This window comes from Cyanistes caeruleus, chromosome 3 (genome assembly GCF_971803275.1).
Source record: "Cyanistes caeruleus chromosome 3, bCyaCae1.hap1.1, whole genome shotgun sequence".
In the NCBI taxonomy this organism is placed as follows: domain Eukaryota; kingdom Metazoa; phylum Chordata; class Aves; order Passeriformes; family Paridae; genus Cyanistes; species Cyanistes caeruleus.
The window spans coordinates 94,721,271-94,739,805 of NC_141703.1; the positions used below are offsets into that span (position 1 = coordinate 94,721,271).

At 40.4% G+C, this 18,535-nt stretch overlaps 2 protein-coding genes across 6 annotated transcripts in view; one reads left to right on the forward strand and one right to left on the reverse strand.

The window, feature by feature from the left end:
* Positions 1-18,535, reverse strand: part of CMSS1 (cms1 ribosomal small subunit homolog) — a 220,733-nt gene that overhangs the window by 26,872 nt on the left and 175,326 nt on the right. The window contains exon 1 of one of the 4 annotated variants that reach the window (XM_023942220.2): positions 4,705-4,838. The exons of the other annotated variants lie outside the window; for them this stretch is intronic. Within the exon in view, the coding sequence (XP_023797988.2) occupies positions 4,705-4,714 (10 nt within the window). The 5' untranslated portion in view covers positions 4,715-4,838. Of the gene's footprint in view, positions 1-4,704; positions 4,839-18,535 lie in introns of those variants that run through there. 4 annotated transcript variants of the gene reach the window in all.
* Positions 4,954-18,535, forward strand: part of FILIP1L (filamin A interacting protein 1 like) — a 187,110-nt gene continuing 173,528 nt past the window's right edge. For both annotated transcript variants that reach the window (XM_086883032.1, XM_023942174.2), the window contains exon 1: positions 4,954-5,194. The gene's annotated coding sequence lies outside the window, so the exon portion shown is untranslated. The remainder of the gene's footprint in view (positions 5,195-18,535) is intronic.

Below are 18,535 nucleotides of genomic sequence, written 5' to 3' on the forward strand. Positions count from 1 at the left end.
CAAGTAATGAGAAAATAATATTTAATTGTATCAAAAGATATAACATTACTGCTTAATGGAAAACTTAGGCAATTTTTGTAGTTTAGCTTCTGCAAAATGGGCACATGAATCAAATTAAGTGCCTTCATTCATAAGGCCTTAAAATATTTGGGTCTTTTGACCATTTAGAACTAAAGAGGGAACACTGATGCACTGGTGCCTGTTACTGCCACTAGGAAGCACAAAGCTGCACAGAAAGTTCTGTTGCAGGTTATTACCAGTTAGTAACCATTCCTCTGACTTTATCAGCCTACTGCTGATAAACAGAGGACAGAGCTGCCTCTCTGCTCGGGCTGATACAACCTCTAGAAGAATTACACATGGTACCAGTTCTCCATCATCCCAAACCATCCGCAGTCCCCATGGTCTGGGGCAGTTTTGCCTTCCAATCGCTACAAACTAAGGAATCCTTTCTCAAAACAAGCACATTCCAGCAGAACAGTGTGTTTTGATGTCTGTGAGGATGCCTCAAACTGCAGACTTTACCTCCCAAGGTATCTGAAAAAAGGTATTTCCAAGTGTGCTTGTGAGACACAGCTGAGGTGCAGACAATTTTGGACTCAGCACAGACACAGTCTTACCAAAGAATCAAATGAGCTTCTACTTTGTCCCCATAGGTAACATTCAGATAGCATCAACTTCTTCAACTCCAGCCAGGCCTGTGCCAAGCTACTCTAGGAATTCCTGTAATAGTTCCAAGGACTGGCAAAAGCTTGTACTACAAAGTCAAATGCAACATTCTTCTAAAAATGCAAACCCTTTCCTGGGGCCATTCAAAAGGTGTATCTAGCACAAACAACAATTTTTACCTGATAAATCCTATGACAGGATATTCAGTTTAGGTTCCTCTTCTTTAAACTGATGGATAATTTAAATTAAAATCACTGTCCAGTCAAGCAAAAAAGAATAGGTCTTAATGGAATAATATCAAGTTAATTTTCACTACACTCTGATATGATAATTTTATATATTTTTTTTTTTAAATCACAGACATAACTATCTGCAATGCAAAGGTCTTCCCACAATAACACTTCTAACAACTACATCTCCCCTTTTTTAAACACTTTCCATTAATATTTAAAACAGGTACTTCCAAACTAATTTTTGACATGATTTGCTGACTGGGAGGGAATTAAGAGACAAAATAAAGAGCATATCAGAGAATAAGACAGAAGAAATTCTCTGTTATATACATGTGAGCACGGGAAAATTAATTTTATATGATCAAGGCTAGGCCTAGATTGTAGTATAGCTACAATCTCACCCTACTCATAATTTTTCATTGTTATATTTTGCCTGTAAGACAGAAAGATGACAGAGAAGCCACAGAACATGACTGATCAGAGGTAAAAAGTAGGCCACTCCCCTTCTAATAAGAGTAACTTTTTCACCTGCTAGGTAAAGGTTGAATATGATATTCTACTTATGCCTCAGACAATGGAAAACAGCATCACCAAGGTAAGCAGAGAGAACTCAGTATTCATTTATCCACTGGAGTTTTAAATCCCATGATAAGCAAAGGACAAACATGAAGATTTGACATGATAGGAATATGACAGGTCCTTTTACTGTTTGCCATCCAATTTAATTTCTTCATTATGAGCTTGCCAAAATAGAGCAACCAGAGACTTCAGCACAGGGTACAAATCAGTTCTGTTGTTTGTACCCTTCACCAATGGTATCATAAGTAAAGGCTGAGATAACATCCACAAATCACTTCACTCTGATCTTTTTCTTTTGTTCTCTGAAAAACTATCCTTCATGCTGAAACTTCCTATAATCTCCTTATAACTCCAAGTTTAATTCAAAAGCATATTTCTAGAGAGATGGGGAAGTGGGAGACTGTTTTGTTTAAGTAGCACAGAGTTTTGGCTACATTCCAATCTACTGGATGAGCATTATAAATGTTAACCTTGTAAGAAGAGCTTCTCTTTCTGATAGATGCCACGCATTGCACACCATACAGTCAGTTTAGAAACCATTCAAAAGGGTGCCAGCAATCCTGTGCAACAGTTTATACTCATAAGACAATGCTATCCAACTCTGAAAAGCAGAGGAACAGGGCAAGCCAGGATACAGCTGACCACACTGGAAACTGTCCGAGCCATTATGGTTCACAGTCTCACCCTGTAAATGCTCCATGGGATATTTAAACAACTACAAATGTCTAGGAATTTGGGGTTAATCAAAAGAAAAATCAGCTCACACATACTAGTTACAGAATGTTTAACTGTGTTGAGCGAGAATCCCAAGAGCCTGGCTTGAAATACATCCCAAACTCTACACAGGCATCTGGGAGAGGAAACTGCCTGGGCTCTGGAAAAGTCAGATCCAACTCATTCCAGAGGAAATGGTACCAAAGAAAGCTGGGCAGTTAAAACTGTCAACAAATAAGCAGAAAAGCCATTCAGAATTATAAGGAAAACACAAGTTAAAGCTAGGCACAAACTAGGGCCAGACTCTACTGCATTTTCCTCCTCACGGTGCATACAGAAAAATTAAAGTCATCCTAAAGAGAACTTGAGCGTGTACAGCTGTCAAACAATACACTTTTCCATCCATCTTGATGAACACATATGGCCACTTTTAAAGCCTTTTCCCCTTCCTCCAGGAAGTTTCCATCACAGGGGTTGGTCACGCAACATTTAGAGCCCTGTACACTTGACCAGCACCACTCTATAAAAGCCTCCCCAAAGATTAACTCCCTGCCCAAAGCCAACCAGTGTATTATTTGTATGAGCAAGAAATCACTCCTTCTCCACAATATTCCTATGGGAGAAGTGCATGGCCCAGTTCCTGACTAAGTATGGCTACACCTGTGCTTTAAGACCCACCAAGCACTGTGATTCCTTCTTTTTCTAAGAACTCCCCATCTATCATGTATGGAAGCTGCTGTTTACTGCAGAGGGCAAAAAGCTGGCGAAAAAGAGGGTGAAAAGTATACTCCTCATGTTGGGGAGGAGCATATATTCCCTCCTTTATCCTCATCACCTTCTTGGTCTGAATGAAGGGATCCATGATGAATTCAATACCCTGGCACCTGGCTACTCCTGGAGAGGAGTAGAGCTGGCAGTGGCACTGTGGAGCTGGACGTGGTAGGGTTGGTGTGGCTCTCATGAGGGTACCACCCTGGAGCACAGAGAGCACAGAGCTATCCATGTTTAGTGATGTTGGTGACCTGTACATTCAGAATTACACAGTGTTAGTATGCTATTTAATATACACATATCTGGAGGTGGACTTGATCCTTTTTCAGGTCCCCTCTGCAAAATCAAACAGCATTCTTCATTTGTTGTGATATTAACTTCAGACAAACATTTATTTGTGTTAATGGGGAAGAAATAGGTAAACTGGGAGTAAAGATGAACTTGGATAAATCCATAAAACTACTTTGTGGGTGGGGTCTAGCTTAGGTCTGACTATGAGCAAGGAATGTAGCATGGTCCCAGATGTGATAGTTCCCTTAATACTGCCAGTGATTTGTGCTTTTTTTACTGTTCTCTGTACAGGGAAGCAGCTGTGGCTCACAGCTGCAGTTCTTGCAGTGAGGGTAACACAGAGAATCTGGCTGATCCTGTGCACTTCAAGTCTATAGATCATGATAAAATTACACAGTGGAACTTGCCAAAAATAGTAGGCTGCAATTAAAAAGGATATATAGCACACTTCACAAAAACTTAACAGCACAAATTATTGCTCACAGAGACACATTGCTGCTTTACTGACTACTGATACTGTTCCCACCTTTTTGGCTCATGGATATTTTGCAGATGCACACATTTGTAGCATGCAGTTATCCCTGTCCTGATTTTTCTCAGGTTTCTCTGAACATGGAAAACTTCACGCAGGCATATAATGTAGCATACACTCAGACAGATGTCACCACCAAATAATACATCCCACTGAAGAACAACAGTGCAAACAGTCATTTATCCCAAATCTCCTACCCATCTTTACACACAACATAGAGTTGACATTTTGAGCTGCTCTGATTTCTGCAGCTTTTTTTATTTAGAAGCCTTCATATGACATAGAAGTATGAGCTCTCCATTTGACAGAGTATCAGGTTGACTCATATCAAGTTAAACTCTCCTTCAGGCTAAGAACAAAATACCCTGACATGTTGCCACACAGAGTTTAGAGTGGCAAATTCCCCAGATTATAAAACATCTGTTTAAAACCAGCTCCTTATCTAAGGCACAAGGGTTATGTTTCTATGCCTCTTATTCTTTGCTTCCTCCTCCTCTGCATATACTTCACATTTCTCTGCCGTTTAATCTCTGATATTGCAGGTTCTCATCCCCTTTTAAGCTATCCTAGCATCTCAAATTTATACAGTACTAGAATATACATTTGCAGATTTAACTCACTTTTCAAAAAAGTCTTACTTATTATAAGAGCAAGTTAAAGGAGGGGTAATTTTTTATAGTGAGAAGCATTTCGAGCAATACTGCACACTCTGATGCATTAAGGTTTTTGAGAGAAGGAAAGGCATCGGGCTTGTCATCTCTGTCAGTGCTCTCTATTTAATACTAACAATTACAATGCAATCTCTCATCTGCACAGGCCTTTTCGAACTGACACGCAGCTCATTTGTTTAAATGATCAAATAAAGCACATTAATAATCAATCCGTTCTAAACACCAGGAAAATAAGAGCTCATACCTAAATTCATTTACTGCAAGCAGATGGTGGATTCCTTTTCTGTCCCTTTATGCTGCAGTCCTGTTCCCTTAGATCCTCTCTCTACTAAGAGGGGGACATACCGGGAGGTCAGTTTTCTGACAAGGTCATCTGCCTTCAGAGTATGAAGAGAATTGCACAGAAAGTGGGTTGGGCTATATTTAGAGTTTGGTCCAACTCCGTGCCAAGGTCCCCCCCGCTGTCTCTCTCTTGCAGCACCGTCTCAGGTTTATTCTTGCAGATTCTCAGCCCACAGAACACACGAGGATAGGAAAGTGGCTCTGAGCTACTGCTGGATCGAGGCTTTTTGCAATTTGCTAAAAACAAGTGGATCAGCAGTTCAGATGAGAACTCCTTAAATCCCTCACTCTTCCAATCCTTATCTTTCTTTATTTAAGTGGATTTTCCCTTTTCAGTTGAATAAGGAGAGGAAACTGCCTGGGATAGAGCAAAAAGACTCTCCTGAGCTAAGGTAAGGTTGCTTCATTTTTCTACTGTCATTGTAATTACAGAGCAATTGCTGATTTGGACCAGATATGCTTCTTCTGCTACACCAGTTCTGCGTGTCAGCATTAAGGGTATTTTTGGATAATGCAATTTTTCATGTAAAAATATCAATTCTCATTATCACTGTCTATAAGAAGTGGGAAAATAAAAGGGTATCAGCATGTGCAATAGAATATACACTATCTGATTTTTACCTGCTTAAATTACTGTAGAAAGCACACAGCCATGCCAGTAGACTGTATCATCCTGAAAATGAGAGAACCCCAAATGTGTGGCTATATGCACATTGATTACATATACTGGCATGCATTTATCTGTGCTGAGTGATGTTTCAGCCACATTATTTTGCACAATATGAGGAAGCACACAGCAAGTTTGCAGCTGCAAACAGAACAGATATAAGTTTAAAAATATAATTAATTAATTAATATGTTCTCAAGTCCCTTTATAGTTCCAAAGAAGCTGATCAGCTCCAGAGTACAGGCAGTATTACAGATCATACTGTATTTGGTTTCCTTACCACTGTATGCTGTACTCTGGTTCAGCATTGCTTCTCTTTTTAAAAACACATATGGCTCAACAGTTTTCCCCAGCACCATTTTAGCTTGTTGTGATTCTTAAGGAAAAAAAAAAAAAATCTCTGGACAGAACACATCATTGCATACCTGTCTGTAAGGAGATCCTAACACATTTCAGGTCACATGGGCATCATGATACTGTAGTGTGGATCCAGCACGAGGAGAATGTTGTCATGTAAAGACATTCTGGAGCCATGGATTTAGCACTGGACACACACACACTCTCTAATGCAACATGACCACAGCAAGACCACAGGAATGTTAACATGAAAAAATTGAGTAGGAAGGTCCATTTGATCCAAAGCTCCAAATACTGATGGGACAGCACCAAAATATTCTCCACAACATAATCACTGCATAAAAACCTTAGCAGAAGCAACTGAAGAAAGGCAGATGGATTCTGGATTGAAAGTAAACAAAGAGCAAGAGAGGTCACCAAGCCACTGTGAGTTCAGCTAAGGTGACTGGGTGAATTCCTGTACTTCTTTCAGGTTGTCTTTTCTTAATATAGCTGCTGGTTAAACGATGTCATGCATTAGGCTGTAAAACATTCTAAGTTGGCAAAAGTCTTATCTGCTGAAAACCTCATTTTGCTTATTCTCAACTATGTATAAGATCTTTTCCTCCTCTGCTTCTGATTTTGCTTAGTAATTTATGCTTGGAGTCTTGAGTGTTAAGTTTATTTGACAGAAGTCATAAACATAATCCATTTCACACAAAATACCTTTCTAGCAGTCCTAAGACTCTTTAACAAATGAAAATTATGGTAGCATGCCATGGAACCAACTAGGCTGTGTTGCATGTGATAAGTCATTCATCCAGAAGGTTTATATTGTGACAACTTGAAGACAAGGCTGTTAAAGGAGGGTTACTGAAGTACTGCAAATGCATTTATTAAATTTATTGGCAAGTTAAAGGCGTCACAGTAATAAAAGCATCTAGAGCAGTCTAAGATCCAAAAAATATTTTATAAACAGTAGTTATACACTGATAGAAAAGGGGAAAAATGCATCTTTATAAGTTCTAGATGTTCAGGTTTTGCCTAAAATTGCTGCTTAATGAATCAATTTAGGTTTTGTGACACTTTGTGGTAGTAATCTCCACTTGCACGTGGGAAAACATTACTTACTCCCCTGTCAATATTAAAGATATCAGAGATGTAGGCTGGCTTAAAAAGAAGCAGTAGTGATGTGCCTGAGCTTACTAATGCAGTGTTCCCAAACACCCCCTGGCAGATGGACAGGAGCACTGCCATGTCACAGTGGCAGACAGGGACTGGCTTGTTTTGAAGGAAGGGTCATCACACCCTCCCCACAGGAGCTGAGCCTAAAATGTGTCTGTCACCCAAACTGGTGGGAGGTTTGCTGACATAGGGATGACAGGATGACAGCTTTGGAAAATGGCAGCATGATGATGAATATGAGCATGACATTACCAGAAGAAGCTAGAAAGAAGCACATTTGAGTGAACAGGCCTCATATTCTAAAGCAGACAAACCTCCATCTGCTTCTAACCTCTTTCTGGGACCAATCCTACTTGGTGGGTTCTTCCTCTTCCTGTTCTCTCCTCAATAAAACTCCATTAAAAAATTCCAGCACCATGAGCTAGCTTTGTGTCTTGCTATGGTGTGGTCTTCAATGGGCACGATATGTCCATTCTAATGGAGACCACCGTGGAAGTGAAAAAAAAAATTAAAAATATAAATTAAAAGAAGAAAATTTTTTTTTTCCCCTCTCATGTAAGAAAAACTGAAACCCTCCATTCTATTAGAGGAACTGATAGGGCTGAAACCCACCTTCCTTCCCTGTGGTAGTGGCATGGCCATATATGTTGAATGACATGTTCAAGGCTGTGGAGGTGGAAGAAGGGAAAGCTTGGCTGATGATGTATGCTGTCAGCTGGCCAGGCAGAGCTTCAAGAGGACATTCGCTCACTCCTTGCTTTGGCACTGTCCCTCTCAGCTGACAGGTGTGAGCAGGGCCAGAGCCAGATGGGTAAATCCAAACAGCACCAGGGGAATAAGTCCCACCAGCAGTCACATCCCCTGCTCTACTCGCTGTATTTACCTTCTGCCTTGGGGACTATCTTTTGGTGCAACCAAACTACAAACAACCCTGGGATTTTTCTCCCTCCCTGCCAAGCTGAACAGACAGAAACAAGGTGGGATTTTGGGGAGAGTCAAAGCATACCTCAACTCTTACAGAAAGAAGGACCTTTAACTTACGAGGTCCTGCCAGGTGCCACAGCACCAATGCTACACAGCACTGCGGTCAACCTGCAGGACCCAAGACATCCACCACCATCAATGCATAGCTGGTGCTGCAGCTGGCATCGAGGCTGGGACACCCCAAAGGGGCTTGGAAGAGTGTGAGGAGGGTAAAGGTGGCACTTGGAGTCAGTCTGTGAGTACTTGGGTACAGCCCTGTGTGTATACCTGCATAAAGGAGGAACACAGAATTTTGTATGGAGACAGGCGGCTACAACTGCTGAAGGAGCTCTGCCCTAAATCCTGAACTAAAATTTTCATTCAAAACCTTTAGTGACTATTGCCACAACTTCTGAATATACTTTCCAGGAAGGGATTGATGATGATATGCCAATATATGCTGTATAGGAAAGAGAGATATCTACAGACACAGAAAAATCCCAAAACAAAATTAAGCATTTAATAATTATAGTCATTCTGCTAAACACTGCTTTCCCCTGAGACTTACTTGTAATAAGGACAGGGAAAGAAATCAAAGTTCATACTCCTTTGTCTGACCTGCTTTCAACCCCATCTCTCAAAAATAGGAAGGGAAAATACCTAACAACACAATCTTTCCATAAGGTGCCCTGCTGGTAGAGTGATATCTCATTGCAGAAAATAGTCTGCCCTGAGGAAAGGAATAGACCCATCATCTGCATTTTTTTTCAGTCTGATGCAAGCGTTGGGACTGACAGAAAGATCTCCAACACTGGTTTTCACATTTGGCATTATAGAATATTACTTTTAACTGTGGCAAATTGACTGTTGCCTACTCAAAGCACAATAAATCTTTGTGCTCACAACTCAGCACAGTAAGGCACAGGACAAGAAATCCACTGAGCAGTGAGGTACTCTTCAGGCCTGCAATACCACACTGCTTGGCAGCTGCAAGTGCCAGCTCTAAACTCAAGAAAACTGCAGGCAGACCACAATCTGCTACACCCAGTGGCCTACTTCTCGCCCACACAACTTTGTGTTCCCACTCAGTACAATTTTCTGGCTCTCAGTCCTTACTTTGGTAATTATTCAGGATGGGTATACAACTAATTCACGTGAAAAGATGAAAGTTGTCAACTTTAAAGCAATTTCCAATGATAATCCTACCTGTGCAGTGCAGTATTAAACTATGCATGAAGAAACAGTTAAAATTTGGGTTATGTAAAACTGACACAAATTTCTTATCTTCCATTACATAAGCCCAAAATTCTTTCAATAGCAATAAATTGACAGTGACCACTACTGATGCTAAAATGCCACAGAAAGTAATCCAAAAACACTGGAGTTCTGACTCAAACACCAGAGGGCAAAAGTGCATATAGACAGCTGCAAAACAGTAAATTACAATTTTACATAAATTGAAACATAGTCCTGTTAGAAGAAATCCATGGAGGTGAACTTTCTCACTTTTCACTCATTACCAGCTTTTTAGTACACCAATCTGACCTGCAGGCATTCACTTCAACAGGAGAACAGAGTTCAATCCCTAGCACAAATAACACTGAAAAAAAATAACAGTGTTTAGAACATGGTTGTATTTTAGCACAGTCCTCATGCACTTTTCTTAACCACTAATAATACTGTGGGTGAAGGACGAAGGACCAAAAAAAAAATAAAATCTCTAAATGGATGTAAAATAATTTAGATACTCTCCCTAAAGAAACAATTTAAAAATCATGTACTAAGTACAGTAAAAATAGGCATTTTGCACCATCTTGTCTGCCTTTAAGAACACTCAATTTAAATAGCAAATGAGCAGCAGCGACTCTTCCTGTCACTGTGTTCTTTTCTGCTCAGACAACGCTTAGAGATGTCATCCAATATAACTTGATGTATGTCCCCTCTCACAACACCTGCCTAAAAGAGGGGGGAGGCAAGGAAGTCCCACTTGGGAAGAAAGTGAGGCTGCACAGGATGAGCTTGTCAGTAGATGAGAAAAATGAAGGGTTGGGATGATGTGTCAGGGCTCATGTGCTCGAGCACTTGCTGGTGCTGTGCAGTTCCTCTCACTCAGCCAAGCCAAGAGGCTGCACATTCCTTGCTGTACATTCACCCACTCACCAGCACCAACCCACTTAGAAGGAGAAACGACCAGGCTGTGGTGGAGTTTCTCAACACAGACAAGCAAACACCAAGAGGTTGAAATTATATGACCTTTTTTTGCAGCTTGAGGCTCTTGAAGGGGGAAAAACAAAGCTTTTGTTCCCCCTCACACTAACTTTCATCTGACTTCCAGCTGTCTGAGGTGGACAGCATGTAGTCTAATTACAGGTTTATTGAGTCTTTCCAGAGACTGGCTCCTTTCGTGGGCAAAGAATTTCTCAAGTCTCTTTGGGAGCCTGGATATTCCTCCATTTTACACTTCCCTGTCATAAACATACAAGGTGGGTTTCCCATCAAGTTTGCTCCTTGACACAAAACAAAAGGAAGAAAGGCTTCATCAAACAGTACAGGGTATGGAGTGATCACTGCAGAAGGCACAGCTAGATCTTCCTTTCCTGTGACATGTCACTTAAATAGAGCTGCTGACACTGAAGACATTTTTATCATTAGAATACTGATGTGCATTACTCTTTAATAATTCATGATGTGCATGGTATGCACTAAGCAGTCAATATTCTATTTTACAATTGTTGGTGAAGTACTACATAGATGAGCTGTATTTCCTTTGTGTAAATGCCCAGTGCACATGGTCAGAGGGGGGAGTTCTAGAGGATTTATTTGGATGGAAGTCAGGTGCATGTATTTGCTTTGTTACACTAAAGAGATTGGGAGTATGCATTGATGCACTGAGAGGGACTGCTTAGCCTTTAGCAGACCACTAGCAAACCTCAGTTTGTCTTACTGCAGAAAAAACCCCAAACAAACCCCAGATGTAAAAATATCCCTTAATGGGGTTTGTGGGACCCTTATTAACATATGTAAAGTTCTATGGGAATTCAGATCATTAATATGAAGAACAAAGTTGGGGCTCACTCTATCAGAGCCACAACTCAGTAGGATGCATTTTGGTTCTGAGCTACAATCTCCAGGTTCCAGTATTGACAGCCACAATCAAAGGCTTCTTTGTCATGTCTTTGCTATTCAGCAGCTTCTGGGAGAGTGCCCCTGACATGGCACAAGAGAAAGATAAGGGTTAGCCTTATCCAGAGGGTTTCACTACTGCATCCAGCTCAAGGACAAACTGCTGACAGACTCTGCAAAGCTGGGGCCAGAATATACATGGGCTGGGAGACACAGAAGCAGTGCTTTATCTAGGTCCTGAACTCCGGAGACAGCCTCATAAGGCAGATGTCCTGTGGTATCCTGTACCAATTCACATGATGTGATGTGTGTTCTTCCTTCGAGACTCTGTTGGGAAATGCAGACTCCACCTTGCTGATTTACTGCAGGACTACTGATAAGGAAAGCCCTGTGTAGCAGAACACTATCCACAGCACAACAGGGATGAGATAGGCAGCACATCTGCAGAGGGAGATCAGCACCTTAGCCAAAGATACAGAAAACAGCAATTGTAAAATATTCCATGTTTTACAATACGGGAAACAGCACAACCGTCACATCAGAGATACTTTGTCTCTCACTGTTTGCCTTTGGGAGCAGAAAGAATGGCTATATACAATTAATGATATCAAACACCCCCCAGCATAGCAATAAAAAAACCCCAAACAATATATTAAGTACTGTCATGGTCATTTTATCCTTTTGTTTTTGTTTTAAACTGAACTAATTACTTAGCTCAGCAATGGTTAGGACTAGAAGGCCACAGCAGGACTGTAATGAAGGTATAACCCTGGGGAACTATTCTGATTATAGTGAAGGTTTCAGCTGACTACATTTTAATTAATCCAAGTAGTACAGCACTCTGAATCCCCAGATATCCCAGATCAATTTGGAGACTAACATGACTCGTTTTACAGCACACTTTAACATTGCTCTGATAAATTCTTCAATAGTTCTTCTAAGTCTCAGAGGTAATCTAATTTCTCTTCTATTTTTATTTTAGAGGCTTTCAAAAGATATTTCAACTATATATCACTAAAATCATGTGGCTGTGGAATGCTAAATATAGTATCAGAAACCAAATATCTCTTCAATACTTGTATTAATTAAAAGCACAAAGACATTCCTAATTACAAAAGAAGGGTTTTTTGTATTGATAAAGCATTTTAATTTAAAATAGCTCTCTATTATAATAAAGATGAGCCACAGTAGCATTTTGTGAAAAAGTTCAGCAATGTACTAGCATAATAATGTGAGATAACATGACAAGATAAAAGCAGGATGTTCAAGGTTTAACACATATACATTTTCTGTCATATACATTTTCTGTATAATCCAGGCTTAAGGGAGTCATGCCTAAAGTCTGACAAAACTTGCATAGAAATACATGGCAAATGAAGAACCAGATCCCAAAATAAGCAAGTTTTGAATTAATACATCATAAGACCCATAACATGATGTCATTTATATCTTTAAATTCAGAAAGCACACAATTTTTCCTGTGCATTCTCCTCTGCATCATGAATTCACCAGTGTTTTGCTACTGCATGGAAATGAAAACATTAAACTGCCCTAGTACTCTCCCTGCTTCTACTGAGACACTGCAGTTCCCAGCATCAGTTAAATGTTGACCTGCAGAGGTGGCTGCACACTGTTCCCATCCAACAGCGGTAGCAGACACCAAATCTTCTGCCAAGAGTGATGCAAAAACCAGAAAAAGTTCCAGATAATGTGAAAGGACCAGGAAAACCCCTGAATACAGTATTCAAGCAGAAAGGGCTAAACCCAAGAGAAGGGCAGCCAGCACATACCACTGAAGCCAGTGACAGTGGTGGCAGGAAAGGGAATGAGGGCAAGAGATGCGGAGCTCTAATTCTGAGTCGGAACACTTCTCCTTGTTGTCATGTAGAAAATGCTTTGTTTTCTGCAAAACCCAACCCTCTCCCCTTCTCCACAGGGTGGTGAGCTGCTGCACCCCCTGCTCAGGGTCTGGACAGTCATGATTCCTTGGTCCCTGCTAGAGGCACTGTCACACAGGAGTGGAAACACACTTGCTCCTGGCAGCTCCTTACCTGTGTGAAGGGGTAACAAATCCCTCCCTGCTACACCACCAGGCCAAATGCAGCCCAACTCTGCCAGCTGCTCATTGCTGTTACCTAAGTTTTTTAAAAGACAGGCACTTAAGAGGCTGGGGGAAAGAAAGAGAAGTAAATTCACATGTCCCTTACCCCAGTGTATCCATAAAGCTGACAAAACCCAACCCAACCCAATTAAAATAAAGTATGAATTAGATTAGTTTTCCAAGGTGAAACTGTTCTGTGCAGGATAAAAATGCACATCTCACTTCTGTGCAGGAGCAATGAAGTAAATGTGATTTAAGAGACTAATAATGGATTTCCTTTGACAACAGGTGAAGTACAGAGCCATGCTCACGTCTCCAGCAAGGCATCTAGTTCATTATTTTCTGTTTGCTTCTGCTAACCCAACGGTACCACAAATTTTCCATTTTAAAGTTGTCATTACCCCAACAGTTACAGTAATAATTTGTAACAGTAAACGATCACAGAATTGGGTAAAAGCAATGGCATTCTCCAGAGCATGTAAAGTTATTCCAGGCTGGAAACCAGTCATTCATGCTTAGCAGTAATTGTTTGTGAAACCAATGCTTGAAGAGCTTGGACTGCAAACCTCAAAAAGGAAAAAGCATCAAATAATTCCTGCAGAACAGGGCACAAAACCTGACTTTTTTATTTGGAGAGGCAGTCTCTGCACAGATTTGCAAGCCGCAGTAATTTGAATTTTTTTTTAATTTTTTTTATTTTTTTTAACACTGGACAACCAACTGAGTGTTTAGTTCAGGTTTCAGAAGAGCTTGAATGATGCATTTAAAACCCCCTGGGTACAGCACCACTTACACCGTGTTCAAGCCAGCAGGAAAGGAACAGCTGCTATTGCTCTCCCTGCCTCAGGGACTGGGAACCCTGCACCAGGAATGTGTGAGAGTACCAGCACTTACATGCTGCAGCCTCAAGTGATCTAGAATTCCCCTCCTAATTTCTATTCTTCACTCATGCCCTATCTTTTAACTGCATCCAAAGATGTGGAAAGGTAAATAACACCGTGTACATCACCTTGGGCTGACCCTAAAAACTGCTTCAAAACTGCAAGCTTGGGAGGATCATAGGCAGGACCTCAGAAGGGAGCCCAAAAGAGCTTAAGCCTACAAAGCTCCATCACTCCATGGCTCTGAGCAATACTCTGTCTGACAAAAAAAGGTGTAAAAGAGATAGGTCAAAAGCCTCCATCCTGTGTACAAGACAGAAAACATTCAAGAGATCAAACAATTCTCAACTTCCAAACTGAAAATGGGAAGCAGAAGTGACAGCAGAGGATTTTAATTCAAAAAACTGACGCTGTTCTGGTTTCTTGGTCAAGACTTGTGTTAGCCTGTATTTCACTAAGCATTCTTGTAGTCTGCTATACAAGGGTGAAAAAAAGTTCCTTCTGCTGTGTTCTTATGTTCAGTAGTGGGGTCATTTTTCTGAGAGTTTTGAAGTGTACAGAGCCAGGAACTGGACATGATCACACATCCATAGATCTGTGCTGAATTCAACACGGTCTGCTACAAGGTGTGAGCAACTCGCCTGCAGAACAAACAGGAGTCAATCCCAGTCTGTCTCAGATGGTTCCCCTCGTTCCTCTCAGGAGGCCCAAAGCAGGCAGCTGCTCCTCCTCACTGGGAGTGCTTGCTGTGGCATCCCAACAGATTAGGCTCCATTCCCCATGAATCTATACGTTATTAATCTTATCTGAGGCAGACAGTGCTGACGCCCAGCTTCCTCAGTGTCTGGAGGAATACCAGCTGTCTCCAGCTCAGCACAAGGAAATTGAATCTCTGCATGTATCAAGAGGAAATATTTCTTAAGGATTCAGAATCCTTCCTCTCTCTTTTTCCCTATGCACTATCAAAGTAACTGCCTGGGATTCATATGCCATTCCATGGCTCTGCATGCCCAGGAGCAACACAGTCCTCTCTTTATCTTCTGCTGGCAGAATGACTGTGCCACTTTCACTCACACCAGGACCTGGCCCCAGCAGCCCATCCATCTGAGGTGTTTTTGGATGGGCTATGCAAGAACTATCTTTATTAGACCAACAGAAGGTGATGCCCAGACTTTGCAGCCAGTGGAAGACAGGGCAGCACACCTCTCAGAGCACAGGAATGGACATTAAAAAAAACTTTCTGTACTCAACAACTCCTTAAAATGCACCTCTAAGAAGTCCTTCATGTTCTTGGTTCTAAGGTTGAACAATTTCTTTGGTTTTTTTTTCATCAGCTGTGGAGCATTACAGCCATGAGATACCACACATCTGCTAGTGCTGTAAATAAAAGAGTTGATTGCTACTGAAAGAGAATCAAATTGAGAAACAACATCTAAGCTTGAACTTAAGAACTGGTTTGTAAGGGGTAGCAGGTAAGATTCATATCCATCAGCCCTTCTTAGAGGTGAACTTAATGAATTTGACGGCAAATTACACAAAACAAGAGGGAAGAAATGGATTTTAACTGACTTACAGAGCTTTTGAAGTCTCTAACCATCTCAAAGATATTCTAATGGTTGTGTAGATGTGGCACAGATTGGTACATTACAAAAACATGTTTGACAGGTAGATTAACTCTTTAAAATCCAAAAAGCACTAACTACTGTAGCTAATTTTGCATCAGAAACTTGTTTCTTTGACCAGTTCTGCATTTTAGGCTGCAGTCCAGCAGTAAGTTGGTTTATGAAAGTCAGATTAAGACACACATATCTTGCATATCTTATCCTCTCAAGGAACTCAGGGGTCTCTACTGTGTCAACATTATGTGTGAAGAAGCACTGTTTTTACATAAGAACATTACACTCTGGGGTAAAAAGTGATTTTCAAATCCCCTAAATCAGGAACTGAGACTTTGCTAGCAAGTGGAAGAGTTTTCTACAGTTCAAAAGGTTATTAATTAATTAATTTCAAAAGTGATGAAAGCAACCTGAAGTGGCTCACATATATTTTTACTGCTTTTTACTGTAGAAAGTGACACACCATGTACAGGTCTAATAAAAACAGACCAGTTGTTGTTATGAAAAAGACACTAATTTGTCCCACTGTTTCCCACAGGTTTACAGCACTAATAAATCCATGTTTGTGTAATTGATCTATAGAACTAATGACCAGTAAGAGTGCAGTAAGTGGTGATTAAAGCAATAGAAATACCCCATTATACAGATGTTATTGCTGTTATGTGTGGAGGTACTGTGTGGTAAAAGAGTATTAACTTCAAAAATCGTGCTCATTTTACACAGTTGGGCTCTCCAATGAAAGCTGGATTTGGATCATGTTAGAGGAATAACATGCTCTCAAGTGTTATTTTATTTTTTAAATTGGTAATTATAATGAAACACTCTGGCTGAATAGTATTACCCTCACCCACTTACACCATCAAAACAAGATGTCAAATTTACTTTTCCTAAAGCTTGATTTTGGCAAGGCAAGTCATCTGTACTCTCAGGTACTGTTTGGAAAGCGAGATTAGCAGATTGAGCCATTCACCTCCTCAAATATTTCACTTTTTACATTGCCATACTTGTCACATAACTTCAGCCATGGCAAATAAAAATCTGTCATAAATCTGGGTTTGACAGGGCTCTTTATGCCTCTTGGAGCAGGCTGATAAGTTTTGTAGCATAAGCCCTGGTATGAAGTACCTGAAAAAAATAAAGATTTCCAAGTAGCAAATTGAAACATAATTGAAACAATTGAAACCTCCATACTCAAATTCCACAAGGCAAACCTACTCACATGTATTTACCTGGCAAATACATATGAAGGTGCTTTGTCTGTTTATCACTGCAAGAAAGGAAGGTTGGATAAGCATTTATATCTCAACAGATTAGCTTCAGCCTATAGGCTTCCCCACACTCATATCTGGGTTTGACTCTTACAGTCACCTATGTATTTCTTTTTAGATGCTTTCACTAAGCCTTCTTCGCAAGGCAATGACAATTAGTTCCCATTAACTGATTCCAAATTAACCTGAGGTCTTAAGAATCTGATGTCTCACATACTAATGTAGAGTTGGAGCCAAGATCTGCCTGTTCATACAGGACAACGTAATTTAAATATACACTAGTAAGAGAGTTAGATTTTAATAATGTAAGACATAGTATTTGTCCAGCAAAAGCACAAGGGGAATACAATAAAAACCAAAAGAAAATAAACCCCTCAAAATGTGGCTGTTGAAAGAAAATTATAGTTGCATCTCATGTTAGAAATGTTGATAGTTGCTGCCAAGGTTATGGTCATTCTGAATACATATTGGTTGTTCAGCTTCTACTCACAAGATTTAAAGAATAAAAAAACATATAGGTTTGCACAGATCTGATACTTCACGTAAAACTAAACAAGTTGTTTTGTTAAAATCTACCACCATTCTGCATGTGTTTAGAAAAAGTCACATTTTTCAGGAGTCTTTTAATCAATCGTAACAATTTATAAACCCATTTCAAAAATAAATATTTAGAGGTCATGTAAGCAATGAACTCAGAGAATGGCTGAGATCCAAGCATTGTGTAGACTGAATGACATGATCCTCCAGACATTCTTCTGCCCATGTGGTGCCATCAAAGACTTTTAGGGGTTTTTTTTGGGTTTTTTTAAAGATCATGACAAAAATTAGGAAGAAAATAGAGAGACATATGAGAACTGTGAAACGAGGCAGGAATAATCCAAGAGGGGTCATATCCCATCACTCAAACATAGGCCAGCAGAAGGGAAGGAATGAGATAAGAAGAAAAATCAGAGAAGCAATGGCAGCCAGGTCTTTTCGTGGAAAGAGCTTAAGAACAAAATTAAAACAAAAAAACAACCCTCACATTTCTCTTCAGACATCAACTATTCTCTGTACTCTCCTCACCAGTTTGGACATGACTTTTACCAGGAAACCATTTCCAATTGCCCATTTGGACTGTGAGGTGCTTGAGGAAAGCACTGAGGACTCAGCTGTCTTGCCAACATTAAATGTGGTTGGCAAAATACTCTGCTCCACTAATTATTTCTCCTCGATCAAAAAGCTTCCTGGGGGTCATTAAAGAAAAGTGAAAGGAGAAACAATGCCTCACTGCTGATAAATTATCTGCCATTTCAGACCACTGGAAAACTCTAGAAAAGTGCTGCTTCTCCTTCAGTTTAAATACAAGCACAAGAGATTGAGGCACCTTGATTTTGACAGCCATGCAAAAGACTCTTCTCTGGCCTGGCCACCAACCATGCCAGGTCTCTGTAGCAATCTGCAGCAATATCCTTCATTGGATTACGCTGCTAAATTAGCTGCAGATGCTTCTGTAGTCAATCTTTCCTTAGCTTTGTGCTTCAGAAAAAATGAACTGGAAAAGTCTACTTCATTGGCTCTGTATCAGCCACAAAAGACTGCATGAAGCCATGA